Source organism: Oncorhynchus kisutch, linkage group LG4 (genome assembly GCF_002021735.2).
Source record: "Oncorhynchus kisutch isolate 150728-3 linkage group LG4, Okis_V2, whole genome shotgun sequence".
NCBI lineage: Eukaryota > Metazoa > Chordata > Actinopteri > Salmoniformes > Salmonidae > Oncorhynchus > Oncorhynchus kisutch.
Window position 1 is genome coordinate 57,372,648 of NC_034177.2, and position 21,072 is coordinate 57,393,719.

The following is a 21,072-nucleotide window of genomic DNA, read 5'->3' on the forward strand; positions in this document are numbered from 1 at the left end:
CGGCCAGTTGTGATACAGCCTGGATTTGAACCAGGATGTCTGTAGTGATGCCTCTAGTACTGAGTTGCAATGCTTTTGACCACTGCGCCACTCGGGAGACCCATAAAAGTCCATTTTTAATTAGAAGAAAAAACTTTCACCATATTTAATAATGATTAACACATAAAAGCATTCTTGAGTTCTTTGAATTGACAATCGTGACCTGGAAGATCATCTAGTTTATTCTGGGTTATGACAACTGGTAGTTCATGTTTAACTTGTTTTTATCTCTGTCAGTGAGTCAGTCTACGCTTTTATTGCAGCGATAAATCAGTTTTAATTAAAGGACATAAAAGCATTTTCCTTCAGGTCAGACGAGGGCCTCAAACATAATGTTTCTTTGGGATAACAGGCTGTCCTTCAGTAATAGGAGCAGAGCCAAGGCAGCAAACGCCACAGCCTCATTGACGTGTGTGTGTGTGTGTGTGTGTGTGTGTGTGTGTGTGTGTGTGTGTGTGTGTGTGTGTGTGTGTGTGTGTGTGTGTGTGTGTGTGTGTGTGTGTGTGTGTGCGTGCGAGCATGCCCGTGTGTTCTGTGTTGCTCCATTACTCTGCAATCTAATGCTCATCTGCTTCTTCTGTGCTCAGGAGCTACAGGACAAACCTAGCCTTGACTACACAGTCAAAACCACCCAGCCAACACGTTGAAGGGAAACAGTGGAATCATCTGGGCATTGCCTTATCCAGCTGCTTTCTAAAAAGCCATCAGTTGTTTTTAAAGGCCATCATGTGGGAAAAGGGACATACGTTCCGATATATCAACTGAGTTCCTGAGAAACAAAGCCTTTTCACCAGTCCCTTCCTGGAGGGCTTCACCCCCAGGACTAAATAAGGCTGCTGCTTGTATCAGAAGTGCAGCTGGACAGAGTTCCCTTGGTTTTCATACTGAAACACAAGAGGGCTGCTGTGGTTTGGTTATGTGACAGGAACATATTGTGACAGGACTGGTTATATGACAGGACTGTGTGCTCTCTTTCTCTGCGGCCAACATGAGTAAGTCACTTAAGTGTGTTAACCCTCGCAAGGCTGCAGGCCCAGACGACATCCCAAGCTGCGTCCTCAGAGCATGTGCAGACCAGCCGGCTGGTGTTTAAGGACATATTTAATTTCTCAATTTCCCAGTCTGTTGTGTCCACTTGCTTCAAGATGTCCACCATTGTTCTTGTACCCAAGAAAGCGAAGGTAACTGAACTAAATGACTATCGCCCTGTAGATCTCACTTCTGTCATCATGAAGTGCTTTGAGAGGCTAGTTAAGGGCCTACATCACCTCCACCTTACCTGACAACCTAGACCCGTTTTAAACAAGAGATTTTGTCACGAAAAGATGCTCGACTATGCATATAATTCACAGCTTTGGAAAGAAAACACTCTGACATTTCCAAAACTGCAAAGATATTGTCTGTGAGTGCCACAGAACTGATGTTACAGAAAAAACCCAGATAAAAATACAATCAGGAAGTGCCGCATTTTTAAAAACCGCCTCATGGCAATGACTCCTTATATGGCTGTGGAGGAGCTAGGAGTCAGCTTACCTTTTCCACGTTTTCCCCAAGTTCTTTGCAGCATTGTGACGTATTTGTAGGCATATCATTGGAAGATTGACCATAAGAGACTACATTTACCAGGTGGTCGCTTGGTGTCCTCCGTCGCAATTATTGCGTAAACAACAGCTGCAGTATTTTTCCGTTTTCTTCTGATGAGAAGCCAGCTGCCACCACTGATAGATTATTGAATAGATATGTGAAAAACACCTTGAGGATTGATTCTAAACAATGTTTGCCATGTTTCTGTCGATATTATGGAGATAATTTGGAAAAAAGTTTGGCGTTGTAAGTGACTGCATTTTCGTTTTTTTTTTCTTAGCCAAACGTGTTGAACAAAACAGAGCTATTTCTCTTACACAAATAATCTTTTTGGAAAAAATAACATTTGCTATCTAACTGAGAGTCTCATCATTGAAAACAAATTATTTTTATTATTATTATTAAATTATTTTATTTGAATGCTTTTCTTGTTTTTGTGAAAATGTTGTGAAAATGTTGCCCGCTGAATGCTAGGCTTAATGCTATGCTAGGCTTTGGTTAAAGCATATTTTGAAAATCTGAGATGACAGTGTTGTTAACAAAAGGCTAAGCTTGTGTTTCAATATATTTATTTCATTTCATTTGCAATTTTCATGAATAGGAAACGTTGCGTTATGGTAATGAGCTTGAGGCTATGATTACGCTCCCGGATACGGGATTGCTCGACGCTAGAGGTTAAAGAAGAAGTTACAGGTCTGTGAGAGCCAGAAATCTTGCTTGTTTGTAGGTGACCAAATAGTTATTTTCCACCATAATTTGCAAATAAATTCATTAAAAAATCCTACAATGTGATTTTCTGGATTTTTTTCTTCTCATTTTGTCTGTCATAGTTGAAGTGTACCTATGAAAATTACAGGTCTCTCTCATCTTTTTAAGTGGGCGAACTTGCACAATTGGTGGCTGACTAAATACTTTTTTGCCCCACTGTATCTGTTTTTTATTTGTAATACATTTGCAAACATTTCTAAAAACCGGTTGTTGCTTTGTCATTATGGGGTATTGTGTGTATATATTGATGATGAAATTAATTTTATAAAATTTTGAATAAGGCTGAAATGTAACAAAATGTGGGAAAAGTCAAGGGGTCTGAATACTTTCCGAATGCACTGTATGCATGTGTATATATATTGCTCGTTCTGATATTCCTTCATTTCTTTCTCTTTACTTTTTGGATTATGTGCGTATTGTTTTGTATTACTAGGTATTATTACTGCACTGTTGGAGCTAGAAACACAAGCATTTCGCTGCACCTGTGACAACATCTGCAAATCTTTGTACACGACCAATACACTTTGATTTGTTTTAGTAAGAGATCTCTGAGTACTAAGAGGCCTTAAAACGGCAAAGGGTTTGGGTTTTTGGGGCAGTTGAGAAAAACATGAATGAATAATGTGTCGAAACAAGACACTGTTAATCTAGAACGTAAGTAATGATATGGCTGTAAGGTGCGTTTCACTCCTCAGTAATTTCGACACACAAAAGCCTTTTGAGGGGTTGTGGGAAAAGTGAGTGTTACACAACGGAGAAAAGAAACAAGAAACACATGCTTGGTGGCACACATATCAAGTTTCCTTTTGAATGGGAGGGAGGCAACAAAGAACAAGGTACCCACAAGGTATAGAAACATTTTCTCATCTCGTACAAATCTTACCTGACATTCTATATTGAGGCTTTTATGTGGCTTTTTAATTTAGGTAGACTGCTTTGAGACATAACAATCCACCAGTGTTGCATATCTGAAACTTGTGGGCTGTATTTAACATCCATGAGGAAAATCTTGCACATGTTCAGCGCATGGTTAAGGGTATGTTCAAAAGGGTGCAAACGTTGCAAAACGGTGAGATAGAAATGCATTTTTTGTAACAGATATGATTTTCTGTCATGATGACCTGGGCACCATGTCAACTATATTCATACATTTTTTATTTGCAGCATTTAACATCTATTCCGAATGTTGCACCTCAAGGAACACAACACCAAGTGTAGGGGACATGTATTAACACTCACACTTGATGTTGAAAGAAGCGTTAGTAGAGTGGGCCTCCTCTCCTGTGACCGTGTTGGTGGCCACGCATTCAAAGTTGCCAGTGTCCACTCTCCGGTCCACTGCCGTGAACTTGAGGTTGCTGACCTCGCGGAATCGCCTCTCGGTGTCATCCAGGGGCTGACCGTTGTTTAGCCAGCCATACTGGATGTCTGCTGGGTCGCTGACCTCACAGCGGAGCATGGCACTGCGGCCATGCAATGCATCCTGGGATTTGGGCTCCTTGGTGAACTGGATAGGTGCTGCCTGGATGCAAAGAACTGAGGGAAATAGAGGAGAGATGGGGAGGGGAGGGACAATGTGGGGAGGGAGAGAGAGATCATGTTGAAATTAGGTTACCACTGACCACAATAGTAACATATGTATTGCCATTTCCATTAGTCACCATTGTACCACAACAACATTTGGTCTTGAGTAATGAAGCCATTAAAAGGTTTGATTCGAGTCATTCAAGACATTTAAATGTTGTTTAATAGTAGGTCATAATCCAGTGAATAAACATTGTCAGGAAACGGACAGCTGAATTGAAAACTGAAATGTATTGCTAAAATGTTGTAAGGATAATGTCCGCCAAGAAAAGTCGATTCTCATTCCCGAATGTATTGGACAAATAATTCAAGCCCTTTCTATATGTTTTTTCTTCTTCTGCAGTACAGGCTTGTCTCATGAAAGAGCTGTGTTTCATGAGAACAGAGGGAGAAGGAAAGAGAGACCTCTGACACACATCTTCTCCTTCCTCACGGTCATGTTCCATCAGCTCACAGACATACCATGAGCAAACACGCACTTAACTCCCAGCACTATAGAGAAATATTTTCTGCCCTATTTACTAATGTCTCCATGATTTGAGGAGCAGTGAAAAGGATGGGAATAAATACAAGGCCAGTCCACAGTTGACCTATATCAAAATGTGACAGACAAAATTTGACCATAGGACAAACAGTGAGAAATAAGGGATGGGGCGGGTGGCATTTAAAGGGCTCTGGTCAAAATAAGTGCACAATGTAGGGAATAGGGTGCCATTTGGGATGCAATCCAGGCCTCTCAGTAGGCCTACACTAAATCATGTCCCACTGAGTGTTGTTATGAGTTTTCACGTCATGGTCTGTGGCAAAGTGTATTATCAAAGTGAAAGGTCCATTGGCAGAGTTGACGTAAACTTAAAATACACCTAGTTGAGTGTGTGTATGGTTTCTTTGTTCATCAAGGACTGGGCTCATGTGGGTTAAAGGGCTTTTGTATTGGTCCGATGCGAGATGATTAAGTAACTTCGCTTATATGTGATCTGTATTCCTATGTGAAAACCATAGATTCGGGCCTAATTTATTTCAATTGACTGATTTCCTTTCAACTCCTTTCAACTGATTTCCTTTCAACAAATCTTAGAAACTGTTGCATGTTGTGTTTATATTTTTGTTCAGTATATAACAGGCTGCTGTTTAAAGTTGCCCCAGCGTGAGCTGCAATGCGGACTCTATAATGCTTCTGTCAGGGTTGAAGCCAAGGAGAATCTTTCAGGAGGATTAAATCAAGATGAGCTGAGGTAATCTCCCATCCCATCCCCACCTCCTCACCTGGCCTCCCTCATCTCCCCTCAGTCCGACCTTTGTCTCCTTGCAGCTGGCCGTGGGAGGCAGAAAAAAACACAGGTGAGCACTGCCAAGTCCACTAGTTGGTGGGGGAAGGTGGAAGAAGTGGGAACACCTAGTAAGGTGACAGGGCTGCTTGAGTTACCTTTTATACAGAGTGACTGAAGTTCATTTTGTTTATTTAACCAGGTAAGTTGACTGAGAACACATTCTCATTTACAGCAACAACCTGGGGAATAGTTACAGGGGAGAGGGGGGATGAAAGGGCCAATTGTAAACTGGGGATGATTAGGTGACTGAGAGCCAGATTGGGAATTTAGCCAGGACACCGAAGTTAACACCCCTTCTCTGACGATAAGTGCCATGGGCCATCTCTGAACACAGAGAGTCAGGACATCCGTTTAACGTCACATCCAAAAGACAGCTTCCGGAAGCATCTGGTCTCCCATCCAGGGACCAACCAAGACCCTGCTTAGCTTCAGAAGCAAGCCAGCAGTGGGATGCAGGGTGGTATGCTGCTGGCCCAGTGAGTGAGGGGGTCTCCTCCATGAAAAATATAATGAATAGAATATCAATATAGTCTAGAAATAGAATTGTTATTCTATTATACAGTCGCCAGTGAATGTCTACACACCCCCTGCACAGGCTTTACATTTTGCTGCCTTAAAATTCAATTAAAAAAAGGGATTTACATTTATTTATTTTTATCCTACGAACCTACTCCACATTTTAAAAGTGAAAGAAAAAGTATACAACATTTTCCACAAAAAGAAATAACAAAAGAGAATGTATTGACAGTGTATGTCTTCACAGCCTAAAATTAATACTTGGTAGAATCACCTTTGGCAGCCATTACAGCTCAGCTGTGAATAATATTCTACCAACCTTGCACAACCATTAGGGCAAAATACACATGTCCATTGTTTTTGTCAAAATTGTTCAAGCTCAGTAAACTTGGCTGGGAATCATTGACGGACAGCAATATTCAAATCAAATCCAATTTAATTTGTCAAATGCGCCGAATGCTTACTTAACCAACAATACAGTTCAAGAAATAGAGATGATTGGTTTTGTGGGTTATTGTCTATGTGTAGTTGCCTGTCTCATAGCGTCACGGTTGTTTTCTATAGTTTGTATAGTTTGTTTATTCTTCATTAAAATAAGTATATATTCTTATCACGCTGAACCTTGGTCTCCTCATTATGACGAACGTGACACCTTGGGATAGTTTTATTTTTTAGTGAGACAATTACACAAATTGCAATGCCAAAGACACACTAGAATGCTTTCCAGGAGGAGTTGAGTGTTCCCGAGTGGGTTAGTCTCAGTCCTGACTTAAATTGTCTTGAATGTCAGAGACAAGAATTGAATATTGCTATATATCAATGATTCCTGAGCTTTACTGAGCTTGAGCAATTTTTAAAAAATGGATCTATGTTGCATGAAGATTTGTAAAAAGTTTGTAGAATCTTATAAAAAATGATTCACAGCTGTAATGGTTGCCAAAGGTGCTTCCACCAAGCATTAACTCAGGGATGTGAAGACATACTCAATCAAGACATCTTTGTTGTACTCTTTTTTGCAATACATTTTGACAATATTCTGTAACTTTCTTTTACTTTTAAAATGTAGACCTGGTTGTGTAGATGTCATTTTAATGTAACAAAATGTGAAGGCTGTGCAAGGGGTGTGTAGACTTTCACTAGGCACTGTATTTCAATGGTCTTCTCTTATTTCTCAGGGAGAGGCTCTACCTCAGCCAAGAGGAATAGCCTATCATGAAAAGGTGGTACAGTAGGTTAACCTTTCATTAATATACTAACCACTACACTGATATACAGTGTCTTCAGAAAGCATTCATACCCCTTGACATATTGCACATTTTGTTGTGTTACAGCCTGAATTCAAAATGGATTCATTCAAAATGTAAAAATCGACACACAATACCTCATACCTCATTAAGTTTGCTGACGACAAAGTGAAAACATGTTAAGAAATGTTTGCAAATGTATTGACAATGAAATACATAAATATCTCATTTACATAAGTATTCACACCCCTGAGTCAACATTTAAGAATGTTGCACACCTAGATTGTACAATATTTTCCCCATTATTCTTTTAAAAATACTTCAAGCTCACAGTAATGTATTGTGTTGAATTTGCCCCAAATAAATTTATATTTATTAATATATATATAGGCTTTGTATTCAAAAAGTTAATTTCTTTGCAAAATTTCTTGCAGTATTACTTAAGTGCCGTGTTGCAAAAAGGGTGCATTTTGGAATATTTTTTTATTCTGTAAAGGCTTCCTTTTCACTCTGTCATTTATTGTGGAGTAACTACAATGTTGTTGATCCATCCTCAGTTCTCATATAACAATCATTTTACTGATTTAAAATCCCTATTGGTCTCATGGTGAAATCCCTGAGCAGTTTCCTTCCTCTCCCGCAACTGAGTCAGGAAGGATTTTTTTTATTTTACCTTTATTTAACTAGGCAAGTCAGTTAAGAACAAATTCTTATTTTCAATGACAGAACAGTGGGTTAACTGCCTGTTCAGGGGCAGAACGACAGATTTGTACCTTGTCAGCTCGGGGATTTGAACTTGCAACCTTCCGGTTACTAGTCCAACTCTCTAACCACTAGGCTATCCTGCCGCCCCAAGGATACCTGTATTGTTGTTGTCACGATCGTTTTGAAGGACGGACCAAGGGTTCCACATATTTATTACCGTGAAACTTGAACAAAAAACAATAAACATATCATGAAAGTTAAGCACAGAGTGCAACATCAGCACTCAACAAAACAATATCCCACAAAGCAGGTGGGAGAAAGGGCTTCCTAAATATGATCCCCAATTAGAGGCAATGATTACCAGCTGCCTCTAATTGGGAACCATACAACTCACCAACATAGAAATAAAATGCCTAGAAAACACCCCCCTAGTCACGCTCTGACCTAAACACCACCACCACAGCTCCGGCGCGGGTCGTAGCCCACCGCCCAGACCATGGATCCGGTCATGGAGTTGGGCTGGATGCCGCGCCCGGACTGGGCACCGGCGCAGAGGAAGGCTCCTGCCAGGGAGCGGGACTGGACACCGTGCCTGGACTGGGCATCAGCGCAGGTTGCACCGGACTGATGACACACTCCTCAGGTCGAGTGCGTGGAGCTGGCACAGGACGTACCGGACTGGGGAGGCACACTGGAGGCCTGGTGCGTGGAGCCGGCACAGGTGGCACCAGACTGGTGACACGCACTTCAGGGCGAGTGCGGGGACCTGGCACAGGACGTACCGGACTGGGGAGGCATACTGGAGGCCTGGTGCGTGGAGCCGGCACAGGTGGCACCGGACTGGTGACACGCACTTCAGGGAGGGTGCAGGGAGCTGGCCCAGGACTCACCAGACTGCTGACAGGATCCTCAGGTTGAATGTTGTGCAGAACACACCTACATAACATCTCTCTCCTCTCTCTCTCTCCCAACTTCTCCATTGCCTCCCTGACGGTCTCTGGCTCTTCAGGGTGAGTGTGGGGAGCTGGCACAGATGGCACCGGACTGATGACCCGCTCTTCAGGGCGAGTGCGAGGAACCGGCACAGGAAGCTCCGGGCTAGAGGCACACTGGAGGCCTGGTGCGTGGAGCCGGCGCAGATGGCACCGGACTGGTATCACGCTCTTCCAAACGCCTGCACTGCAGCATACACCTAGCCAAAACCTCTCTGCGGTATCCCTCCTTGAACTCCTCCAGAGAGGAGGCTCTGGCACTCTCCGCTGCTCAGCCGTCCACCATCCAAAGCCTAATTAATAACTTCACCATGCTCAAAGGGATATTCAGTGTCTGCTATATTTTTAGACATCTGCCAATCGGTGTCTTTCTTTGCAAGGCGCTGAAAAACATCCCTGGTATTTGTGGTTGAATCTGTTCTTGAAATTCACTATTCGATTGTGGGGTGCAGAGATGGGGTAGTTATTAAAAAATCATGTTAACCACTATTACTGAACACGAAATAAGTCCTTGCAACTTATGTGATTTGTTTGATAAGCACATTTTTATTCCTGAACTTATTTTGCTTGCCATAACAAAGGGTTTAATACTTATTGACACAAGACATTTCAGCTTTGAATATATATATATTTTTTAAAGTAGATTAGTGACCCAAAATCTAGATTTAATACATTTTAAATTCAGGCTGTTGCATACTAAAATGTGGGAAAAGGGGTGTGAATACTTTCCGAAGACACAGTATGTGCATGTTTATTGCGGAAAAGATGTGGCCTCAGGGCCAACAAATGTAAAAAGCACAAGTCATTTTCAAGCTGTCGAGCAATGGTGTCAGATAAGAAAAGGGGTACAACACTGGTGTGAGTGGCCAAAGAGCTTTATTTTCATGTCATCTGACCAAAGAATGGGTTCCAATCCAAGTGACAATGCCGTTAAGCAAACTCCAGGCATTTACATTGTTTACATGTTGAATGACATGAAAATAGAGTTCTTTGCCACGCACACCAGTGGAGGGTTTGGCGTCGAAATGAGAACGCATGAGCAGAAAAGAACCCCATACCTACTGTAAAATATGGTGGTGGATCTTTAATGTTATGGGACTATTTTGCTTCCACTGGTGCTGGGGCCCTTGTTAAGGTCAATGGCATCATGAACTTTACCCAGTACCAGGACATTTTAGACAATAACCCAAAGTTCACATCAAAATCTACAAAGAAATGGTTAATTGGCCACAAAATCTACATTTTGCAATGGCCATCTGTCTCCCGACGTGAAAATCTTCCTGTGGTTTTCAATAGGTAGTCCATAAGTGCAGACTAAGGATATCAAGGATCTGAAAGGATTCCGTATGGAGGAATGGTCTAAGATCCCTCCCATTGTGTTCTCCAACTCAAAAATAATTGGAGAAAAAGGCTCTGTGCCAGTATCCTCGCAAGGTGAGGTATTAAAATGTATTGAAAACAGAGGTGTCAATCATTTTCACCCCTACCTTTTTGAGAGAGAAAAAATATATTACTTGTTAAACAAAATCTATTTTGAGCAATTGTATTAGTATTATAAAATAAGATAAGTATTTGAATTAAACATATTTTGCAGTAATTTTTGCTTATCTTAATCAAGGGTGTTGTCACACTGGTATCATTGAGCCGGGAGACAGATGCAGGAATGCATAATAGTTTTTTTTATTGCACCCAAATTACGGCGTGCCATGTAAAGGCACGGGGATGAAGACCAAACCAACACTAATCAAAACACAGGGTTGAAACCCTAACAAAAGAGCGAGGAGTACCTCGAATAAATAACACAAGCGCACAATGATTAACACACGGGACGAGACCCGTAATCATCTGAGCAATTCACAATGGCACGAAAGCCAAAACACACAGCACACGTACTCACATTCACCAACAGACATTGTAACAATAATCGATAGCCCAATGGACACCAAAGGGCACACTTAAGTATTAAGTACTAATCAGTGGGGACAGGTGTGCGTAATGAAAGTTCCGAAGGGAACCGTGACAGGTGTCAATCATCTTGGACCCCGTTGTAGATTTGATCAATCATTTTCACACCAACAGACCAAAATATCCTTTTTTTTAAGCCCATAATTGTCCATGTGTCATTATCTAAAGAATGGAGGAGAGAGATGTCTCTGTTTCCACTCAATGTGACATTTCCCTGAGATACCCAAAAGCTATTTACACCCCTTGACTGGGCCCTTCAAAGAGAGAGAGAGAGAGCTGGAGAGAGTGACACAGAGATAAAAGGAGATAGAGGAGAGGGGATGGCTCTGGCAGGTTTATTTTCTCATACCTACTAAAGTCTAATAAAGGGAGGATGGGGGAGGGAGGGGACAGAGAATGTTAAACTATCTGATGAATACCATATTGTAGCCCTCAATTAAACATGATAAACATTTCACTGTATGTACGTTTCAAGACATCCCTGTTGACAAAATACCCTTCCTTCAAAGATGTGCTTTTGATATTTTTTTTTTATGTAAGATTCATTTCCCCATTAATGCAACTTCACCAGACTCAACAAAGGCAAAAATCAAGCCTATAGTATAAGGCAATGGTGCCTATTCACAGATGTGACAGACAGAGGCTAATCTGTTGATCTGGTGATACATCTAATCTACAGAGATGCAGGCTGCAGGGTTGCAAACTGGCTCAGAGGAGTGTCTCCTGCAGAGAAAGGCCAAGCGCTGATACAAGTCAATTCAAAGAAGCTTAGAAATGATAGGAAAAGAAGAGAATGAGAATACACTAACGTACACAACCAAATGAAAATAAAGTCATGCAATATTAACAGATTTCATTTAAATACGCTCATATTCCCAATGTATTTCAATTACTCCCTAAAAATAAGGAAGAGGATGACGCAGTATGAGAGAGAGAGAGAGAGAGAGAGAGAGATAGAGAAACTGCTGTAAAATAAATCCTGCAGAGGGGATTCTCCTCCTGAATATCCCTGCAGTAGGGATCTATTAAACTCAGCTATGCCCCCACTATGTTCCTAGCTCTTTCCAACTAGCTATCAGGTAATACGGAGTCTAGTGTTGGAGTGTCAGGATCATGACAGGCAGAACCATAGATATGTGGACATCAACCTGCCTTGTTTCCTCTCTCAGCCAAACTGTTCCACAGAGAAACGGGTGAATTTAATCAAATTCCCTCTTCACAAAACTGCCATATTGTAACAGTACAGGGATGAAAGGGAAACCCAAACGTAGCTGACATGTACAGGAGCTGTGCACAGTCGTCCTGCTTGGAGTACTCCAACCGTCTCCTTAAAAGTGGCAGGAAAAGGATAATTAATCAGATAAGTGAGCGTCTGTTTGATCTTTAAAAGGAAAACATCATGCACACAGAGATCCTGGCACACACACAATGCAGAGCAGCACTGGGGCAGCCAGTTAGTTCTGCCATGTTGTTTTGGGATGTGGTTGGCAGCCAGTGGCTGGCTGGCCAGGGTAGACTTGACTGGCATTCTGTAATCATGAGTTTTGCTTTTTTGACTGCTTCCCTCTTAATCCGATTTTGTCTTGGTTGAGCATTCTCAATAAAGGTGAAAGGTCATAGACATGCAGTGTCTGATGTATTCTACAGAGGGGAGGTAACAGGCGGAGGCTGTGCTGTCTCATGTTCAATTTAGCGTGAAAACTGAAAAGGCATGACAGCCATATGGGTGAGTCTCAACGGACTCAACGGTGTGGTGGCACTTTCTCCTGCCTCCTCTTCTCCTCTCCTCCCCTCTCCTCCTCCCCACACTTTCTCTCCTCTTCTCTTCTCCTCTCCAAACACTTTCTCTCCTCTCCTCCTCCCCACACTTTCTCTCCTCTCCTCTTCTCCTCCCAGAGAGCCAGACAAAAGACAGGAGAGATGGTATCTGAAACTTTCCCCAAAAGAGTCATTTCAGGCCAGGGTGAGGACAGAGATCAGGAGCATGTCTGAGGCAGCTGATAGAGCTTCACAAACACACATGCACAAACACACATGCACACACACACACACACACACACACACACACACACACACACACACACACACACACACACACACACACACACACACACACACACACACACACACACACACACACACACACACACGTATACACACACCTAGCAACAATATGATTGTGATTTAGCACCCTCTCAGTGAACTACATCTCAATAACAGCTCCTGTGAAAGAGATAAAACAGGAGATGGTTGTGTACACTCACGTACACACAAGCACACTCATGTACACGTGCGCGCACACACATACTTTACACACCACCACCCAGCACTGTACTGTACCGGTGACACTACTGGTGTGTCCAAACATGAAGCATTTGTTTAGACAGAGGGACATCATACATGACGCATGTCCAAGAGCTGAGAAACAGACAAGTCTGTCTGAAACAACCATCGTCCTCTGCACTTCTCCACCTGTGACTGAAGATGTGACTGATCATTCAGTCTCACAGTCGATCTCTTCTATACAGTCTGTCGGCCCAGCCTCCAACTCCACATAACCCAATTAGAGTGAAACAGCAAGACTCCAGATAACATCAAGGCCCTAAACTACACTGGAACACAGACTGCAAACAGAGTACAGTTTCAAATGATTAATAGCTTCATCCTGATTGACAGGCATCACTTTAAAACAGAAAGGGAGCATGGGTATTTTTTTAAGGGGGGCAGGGCGGGGGGGGGGGGGGGGGGGGATAATCAAACAACAATTTTGTAAACGTTAATTTGTGTTAGGGTCATATAATAATCTATTTATTCTCCATATGGGTACTGCACCGTACTGTATCGTACAGGTTCACTTTTAAATGGGAACCAAACTGATCTCAGAGGCCAATGAAAAAAGAAGTGCATCTGCACAAGCCTAGTGGTTAGAGCTGGACTAGTAACCGGAAGGTTGCAAGTTCAAACCCCTGAGCTGACAAGGTACAAATCTGTCATTCTGCCCCTGAACAGGCAGTTAACCAACTGTTCCTAGGCCGTCATTGAAAATAAGAATTTGTTCTTAACTGACTTGCCTGGTTAAATAAAGGTAACATAAAAAATTTATAAAAGCTTCAGCATGGTATGGTTCAGTATCCTAATGGAAAACCCACTTATCTGTATCTGTAAATCTAACATGTACTGCACCTATTTTCAAGTAAACCTTCACAAGGCACCGAGCTGACATCTAGAATGTAAAACCCTTGCATGTATGTAGATTTACCTCTATAAAATCCTTATAAAGCAGTCACATGAGAGGGGAGTATTTGACGCATGCTGTGATTTCATCCCCAGCCAGACTAACACAGTCTAGTCTAAGTGGCCCATTAACCCAGCAGCACAGGGCTGGTGGCAGCAGTCACAACGCAGTTAAACATTTTATGTCCTACGCAATTTAGCAATCACCGCAAATTCCTGCCCGCTTGCTCTGGAGTGCCTGGCTAACGAGATTAGCATTCCAACTAACCAGGAGGTGGAAGGAATGGGAGGTAAGAGCACATTCTGTGGCTGTGGGTGGAGGGAATGGTCGTGGAAAGGTAAAACGAATGGTACTGTGGAACAGCTTTCACCATTGAGTAAACATCAGTCAGATGCCTTTAGCTTTCTGAAAGCAAATCTCAAGAAGATTTCGACAGGACATGGTCAAAATTTGATTTGTTAGAATACATGATATGAAATATTTACCTACTAACATTGATAAGATAACTGTAATGTACTGGCAATGTGTGCCAATACGCATCACTATCTATCTTTGTCTCTGACTAATGGCATGGCTGGAAGTATCCCTAGTTGTACTCGATTAGAAAGATTGAACACAGTACATACTAAAGACAACTAAAATCCCCCACACTCTGTTTCCAAGCATGACGTCTTCATCACTAGTTCTTTGTAGACTGAGATGTCAAGGAAAGAAATGGGAATAAGGCAAGAATGAAAGGAAAAACTCCTTTGCCGCCAGAGAAGAAAACACAACACAGTCCATCCACTGACAGGCTCTCTAGTGGTTTGTCATCACCTTGTGTGTGTGAGTGGTGCGTATGTGTGTGCGTGTCCGCGTTTGCAAGTGCTGCTTGCGTAAGTGCGTGTGGCTTCCCTTTATCAAGCAAAGGTGATAACAACTGAAGAACAGAGAAAGAGGACACTAATTCCTAAGCCAAAGGCCTATCCATCCCTTCAAGCCATAACACTGAAGAAAACAGGCTTTGGGAAGATATGGATCGCAATGCCTTGTTTTTCCACTGGCTGAACTGATGTCCCAGGGTTCCAAATGGGATTGGTAGGGATTCCTCTACAACAGGGTCACAACCTGGGAAACATTCCCATGGCCAACAGAAAAGACTGAAAACTCAGGCGCAAGCTCTGTTGTGAATATGACTTACAGAGGGGAAACATGACTCATCCCAGCAAACACAAATCCACCACACGACGTTGTCACAATGTTGACTCGAAGTTGTGGGCCCCAGTGACCTATTACAACTTTCTTAACAACACTTTGACAACCCCGTACGTGACTTTGTCACAACATTGGACAAACCTTTAAGAGCACCAGTTAAAATGCACATTTCCATTGTTGAGACATGACTCAGGCGGGAACCTTCGCCAAATAAAAAGTATAAGTCAGCAAAGTTTGGAGAAGTCGTCACCACAGATGCTTCTGTCATCTCTACAAGGAAGTTATTTGGTGAAGCATTTTATGCTTCATTTCAGAGTATTTTTTAGCAAGAGAGTATGTGTTTGAGTGAGATCACATGGGAAATACCATGCTGTGCCGTTCCGCATCTCCTCCCAAATCGACAAAATATAGAGCTCACACAACACAAGTTCTCATTTGAGGGTTGAGAATGAAAGTTAAAAAGAGCGGACACAGACCAACTTTGTCATTATGGTCTAAAGTCAACTCCAGATTCCATTCTCTACTCAGTCATCTTTACGCCAGTGACTGAGAGTATGGTCCACCACAGTCTACACGGTATGGTCTGTTCAAACACAGACTGCTATCAACCTCAAGCCAGATCAAACCAGCCCAGGAGAAAAGCTAAAGTGTAAGAGCAGAGGACTGGCCCTCACAGTCCCGACTAGGGCTGTATCTGAAAAAGTTGCCCGCAAAGCCTCTTCTATCCTTGTTTCCTCTAATTCCTTACTTGCCTTTATAAGCTCATTGGATGAGGACGTCTGGAGGAGGGACCTTGGATCCTCTCTTTCAATAGGAGAGGGAGGTAAGGAATTGGAGGAAACAAGGACAGTGGAAGCAAGGATTTGGCAGCTAGTTAACATTTTCAGATACAGCCCAGGTGTTCACTGGTGCTCACTGAGTAGAGACTATCCATTTCGAGCAGGGGTGGTCAAATTATACTATTCTAACTCTCAACAGTAAGCTGAGACCACGACTGAGTTCTTTAAAAAAAGATATCCGCGGGCCTACAAGGCCGCCAGTTGTCCATCCCTGATTTAGAGGCTATCCAACACCAGGTTCTTTCATGTATTTTTCATTTCTGTAAGGCATACTACATTACAAACCCACATATTCCCCGACATGTTCATTTCAATGTCTCAAATTGAAAATTATGCTCCAAGGAAGGAGAACCAAACCTGCTGGTTGAAATGAGCGCTGGTTGAAATACTGCTATGCAAACCCCTCCAGTCTAATTCAATCATTGCTCTTATTGAGCAGGTAATTGCTACATCGAGGGGCTGCACTCTGAAAGGCAGCGCTGCAGCTCCAGTGTTGAGGCATGGTCAGGGTCATTACAATGTACCACCAATTGAGATCACTATCAATTTACTGCCATTTCTCATTGTTCCACTGACAGCAGGGAACGAGCACTAAGACAAACACTAACCAAGACCCCCGGCGGTATCGCTAGGCAACATTGGCATGGCAACCAAATCCTTCATTCCCTTTTTTCAGTTCAACCGTGGACCATCGTCCCCTCTCTTTTCCATCCTCAATGAGACCCGGTGGATCACAGAGCATTCTATTCTGTTCTGTTCCACTCAATCATGCAGTAACCGAACGGTACCGTGGAATAGCTTTCACCATTGAGTAAACATCAAATGAAAATGTTGCTTTTCAAAACTTTACAAAAAACCTAAGTGTGTGTGTGTGTGTGTTCCTCTGAGTGAGCTTTAATAGCCACCCAGACTAGCCTCATTACAGCCTCATTACCAAGGCCCACACCAGGGACGTGGACAGGAGCTCCCTCCCAGCCTGGCTGAACCATGGGGGACTCCATGGGAGATCTATCTAACTATCTATCCAACAGGGTCAGGAGGAAGGGAGTACTCAAAAGGCGACTCACACATAATTGATGCAGGTCAAAATATGACTTTTGCTTCGGGCAAGATGACACAAATGAGAAGAGAGGATTTGAGAATCTGCCCAAAACATGTTAGCCTGCATTGTAGCCATACAAATACAGAACGCATTCAACCTCCATACTGTACCTAACATATCAAATCAAAGTGTTATTGGTCGCATACATAGTTTAGCGGGTGTTATAGGGGGTGCAGCGAAATGCTTATGTTACCAGCTCCTAACAATGCGGTAAAATGTAAAACAATTAAAATGTAAGGGAAACAAAAAAACACGTGAAATCAAGAATGGTGGGACGAATCTCAAATTGCACTGCTTCAGTAGTCAAATGCAATATATACGTATGAACACTGGGAGAATTTACACAAGATCAACTAATAACAAATTTATGTACAGCAGTAGACACAGTGCTTCGGAAAGTATTCAGACCCCTTGACGTTTTCCACATTTTGTTATGTTACAGCCGTATTCATTTTTTCTCTACACACAATACCCCATAATGATGAAGTATAAAAACAACAGGTTTTTATAAAAAATTTAACTTTTTTTTTTTGAAATTTAAAAAAAGAACTATCTTATTTACATAAGTATTCAGACCCTTTGCTATGAGACTCGAAATTGAGCTCAGGTGCATCATGTTTCCATTGATCATCCTTGAGATGTTTCTACAACTTGATTGGAGTCTATCTGTGGTAAACTCAATTGATTGGACATGATTTGGAAAGGCACACACCTGTCTATATAATGTCCCACAGTTGACAGTGCACTTCAGAGCAAAGACCAAGCCTTGAGGTCAAAGGAAATTTCCGTAGAGCTCCGAGACAGGAATGTGTCAAGGCACAGATCTGGGGAAGGGCAGCATAAAATGTCTGCAAGCATTGAAGGTCCCCAAGAACACAGCGGCCTCCATCATTCTTAAATGGAAGAAGTTTGGAACCACCAAGCTCTTCCTAGAGCTGGCTACCCGGCCAAACTGAGCAATCGGGGGAGAAGGGCCTTGGCCAGGGAGGTGACCAAGAACCCGATGGTCACTCTGACAGAGCTCCAGAGTTCCTCTGTGGAGATGGGGGAATCTCTGCAGCACTCCACCAATCAGACCTTTACAGTAGAGTGGCCAGACAGACGCCACTCCTCAGTAAAAGGCACATGACAGCCCACTTGGAGTTTGCCAAAAGGCACCTAAAAGACTATCAGACCATGAGAAACAAGATTCTCTGTTCTAATGAAACCAAGATTGAACAATTTGGCTGAATGCCAAGTGCCACGTCTGAATGAAACCTGGCACCATCCCTACAGTGAAGCATGGTGGTGGCAGCATCATGCTGTGGGGATGTTTTTCAGTGGCAGGGACTGGGAGACTAGTCAGGATCGGGGGGGGGGGAATATAAACAGAGCAAAGTACTGAGAGATCCTTGATGAAGACCTGCTCCAGAGCGCTCAGGACCTCAGACTGGGACGAAGGTTCACCTTCCAACAGGACAACGACCCTAAGCACACAGCCAATACAACGCAGGAGTGGCTTTGGGACAAGTCTCTGAATGTCCTTGATTGGCCCAGCTAGAGCCCGGACTTGAACCCGATAAAACATCCCTGGAGAGTCCTGAAAATAGCTGTGCAGCAACGCTCCCCATCCAACCTGACAGAGCTTGAGAGGATCTGCAGAGAAGAATGTGAGAAACTCCCCAAATATAGGTGTGCCAAGCTTGTAACGTCATTCCCAAGAAGACTCGAGGCTGTAATCCCTGCCAAAGGTGCTTCAACAAAGTACCGAGTAAAGGGTCTGAATACTTATGTAAATGTGATAGTTTTCAATATTTTATAAATGAGCAAAAATGTATAAAAAACAGTTTTTGCTTTGTCATTATGGGGTATTGTGTGTAGACTGAAAAATGGGGAGGGAAAACAATTGAATCATTATGGGGGGAAACAATTTAATACATTTTAGAAAGCCGTAACGTAACAAAATGTGGAAAAAGTCAAGGGGTCTGAATACTTTCCGAATGCACTGTATAGGACGGACACTTCAAAAACGTATTCCTCATGATTTCTTTTTTGACTGTCTTGCTTCACATTTATGAATGTCTTAGTCAATGTGTTTCTATGGGCTATAGTAGTGAAGGCCAAATTCCATTTATTTAACTAGGCTAAGTCAGTTAAGAACAAATTCTTATTTTCAATGACGGCCTAGGAGCAGTGGGTTAACTGCCTTGTCCAGGGGGCAGAACGACAGATTTGTACCTTGTCAGCTCGGGGATTCGATCTTGCAACCTTTTGGTTGCAAATCTAACACTCTATCCACTAGGCTAACTAATATTTGAGGATTTTGTTTTTATACGTACAGGGGTCCTAACATTTGAAATCAAATAGCTAAATGATCAATGGTATGAACATATTAAAACCATATATTAGATTAGAAGACCCCCCCCCCCCAAAGGCTTAACCCTTTCGGGTTTAACGATCCTCTTGGCCTTCTTTTGACACTGCCCGTACCACCCCCTGGAGAGCCATGGACAGTGCTATTCTGGAGAACTGAGTGGCATTTGCGATTTTCCTGTTGCACGTGACTGACCCGCCAAGGTACCATGCAGTATGAGACATATAGGAGAGACGTGAGTGGCATCATCGCTCATCGTCCTACCTCACTCTCTCTATCCCTCTCCACTTCCCCTCATAAGTCTGTCTCAGCCTATCTAAAATAAAGATGTCAGTGCACAGTGAGCTCTCAACGGTTTTCAACACCCACTCATAAAAAGGCAGAGTGCTGAAGCGACGGTAGCCTAATGCATCCCACTAGAGTGCCACGCATCACAGTCAGTAGCCCTGGAAAACCGAACATGAGCTATCCAGGAGGGGAATGCAGGGACAGGAGGTTATACAACCCAGTATGGAGCACCAGACGTCGGGGAGGAGGAAAAGAGAAAGGGGAGGAGAAAAACATGCCCATGCTCCATTCGCAGACAGTATCTGATCCTGGCCATGAAAGAGGGCTGTGGTGTTATTACACATGGTGCGTGACAGTCAGTGTATGAGTGAGTGTGTGTGTGTCTGCACAGTGTTATTAAAGAACCCATTACCTCCGGTCTATCTGTGTGTGTGTGTATATATTGTCTCTATATTCACTATATATACAGTATATAGTGAATATAGAGACAATTAGTAGATTAGGCTGGATTAGGATTCACTCAGGTACAGTAGTGCTGGTTTGTCGTTGCCATCCGTCTCTTTTTCCTCCCGAAGTTGGAGGAAAACATGGCCTACAGGACTATTTGGGTCATGTTCATTTGGCTCCAAATGGAAGAAAACGGACTACAAAAATGCAAATGTTCCTTTTCCATTGCAAAGCATAATAGAAATGTAATCCCAGCAAACAGTGGGTGTCCTAAGGACATTCGCCGACATTCCCATTAGGTCCCTTTATGGTTTCATCACAACGTTATCTCACTGATGTTTTTCAGGACGTTCTTTGGACATTGTGTCCTAATACCCTGTATAGTTCCCGGTTTGTCCCGGGGACGTTTTTAGGACATTGTGTCATGGTCCCCTGGAGGTTTATGTCACGTGATGGTCCCAGGTATCCCAAACCATTATAAGTAAAGTAATTAAATAGTATCAGGGTTTTAAGGTAAGTGGTACGCTGTTTAGCTAAAATAGTGTAAAAATCTTTACTCTATGACAATATGATTACATTTTACATGATCACTTAGTACTGACCACATGCACTGCTATTTTAATTATCAGTATTTAAATATTCTCTCATTGCTTTCATTGACTTATTTCAGCTATTTGAGTTTGGGTTTTTAGTATAGTTGTCTGATGTTGGTGGGGCATATTATTCTGTTTTAATGTTACTTCTGAATCACTACAATAAATTAAAAAAATTCTGTGGTTGTTTTTAACAGACCTGAGACTTACTTTGAAGTGCAAAGTGTAGGAATAGGCCCACAGGTGAAATCAGTCATTGAACATTTATTTGATTCAATCGGGTGACGTCCGAG

The 21,072-nt window shown here is 42.5% G+C and overlaps 1 protein-coding gene across 1 annotated transcript in view; it reads right to left on the bottom strand.

Annotated features, from left to right (window-relative positions):
• ptk7b (protein tyrosine kinase 7b) overlaps nucleotides 1-21,072 on the bottom strand; it is a 202,039-nt gene that overhangs the window by 88,046 nt on the left and 92,921 nt on the right. Inside the window, exon 2 of the mRNA XM_020481357.2 lies at nucleotides 3,631-3,927. Coding sequence (XP_020336946.1) covers nucleotides 3,631-3,927 — 297 coding nt within the window. The remainder of the gene's footprint in view (nucleotides 1-3,630; nucleotides 3,928-21,072) is intronic.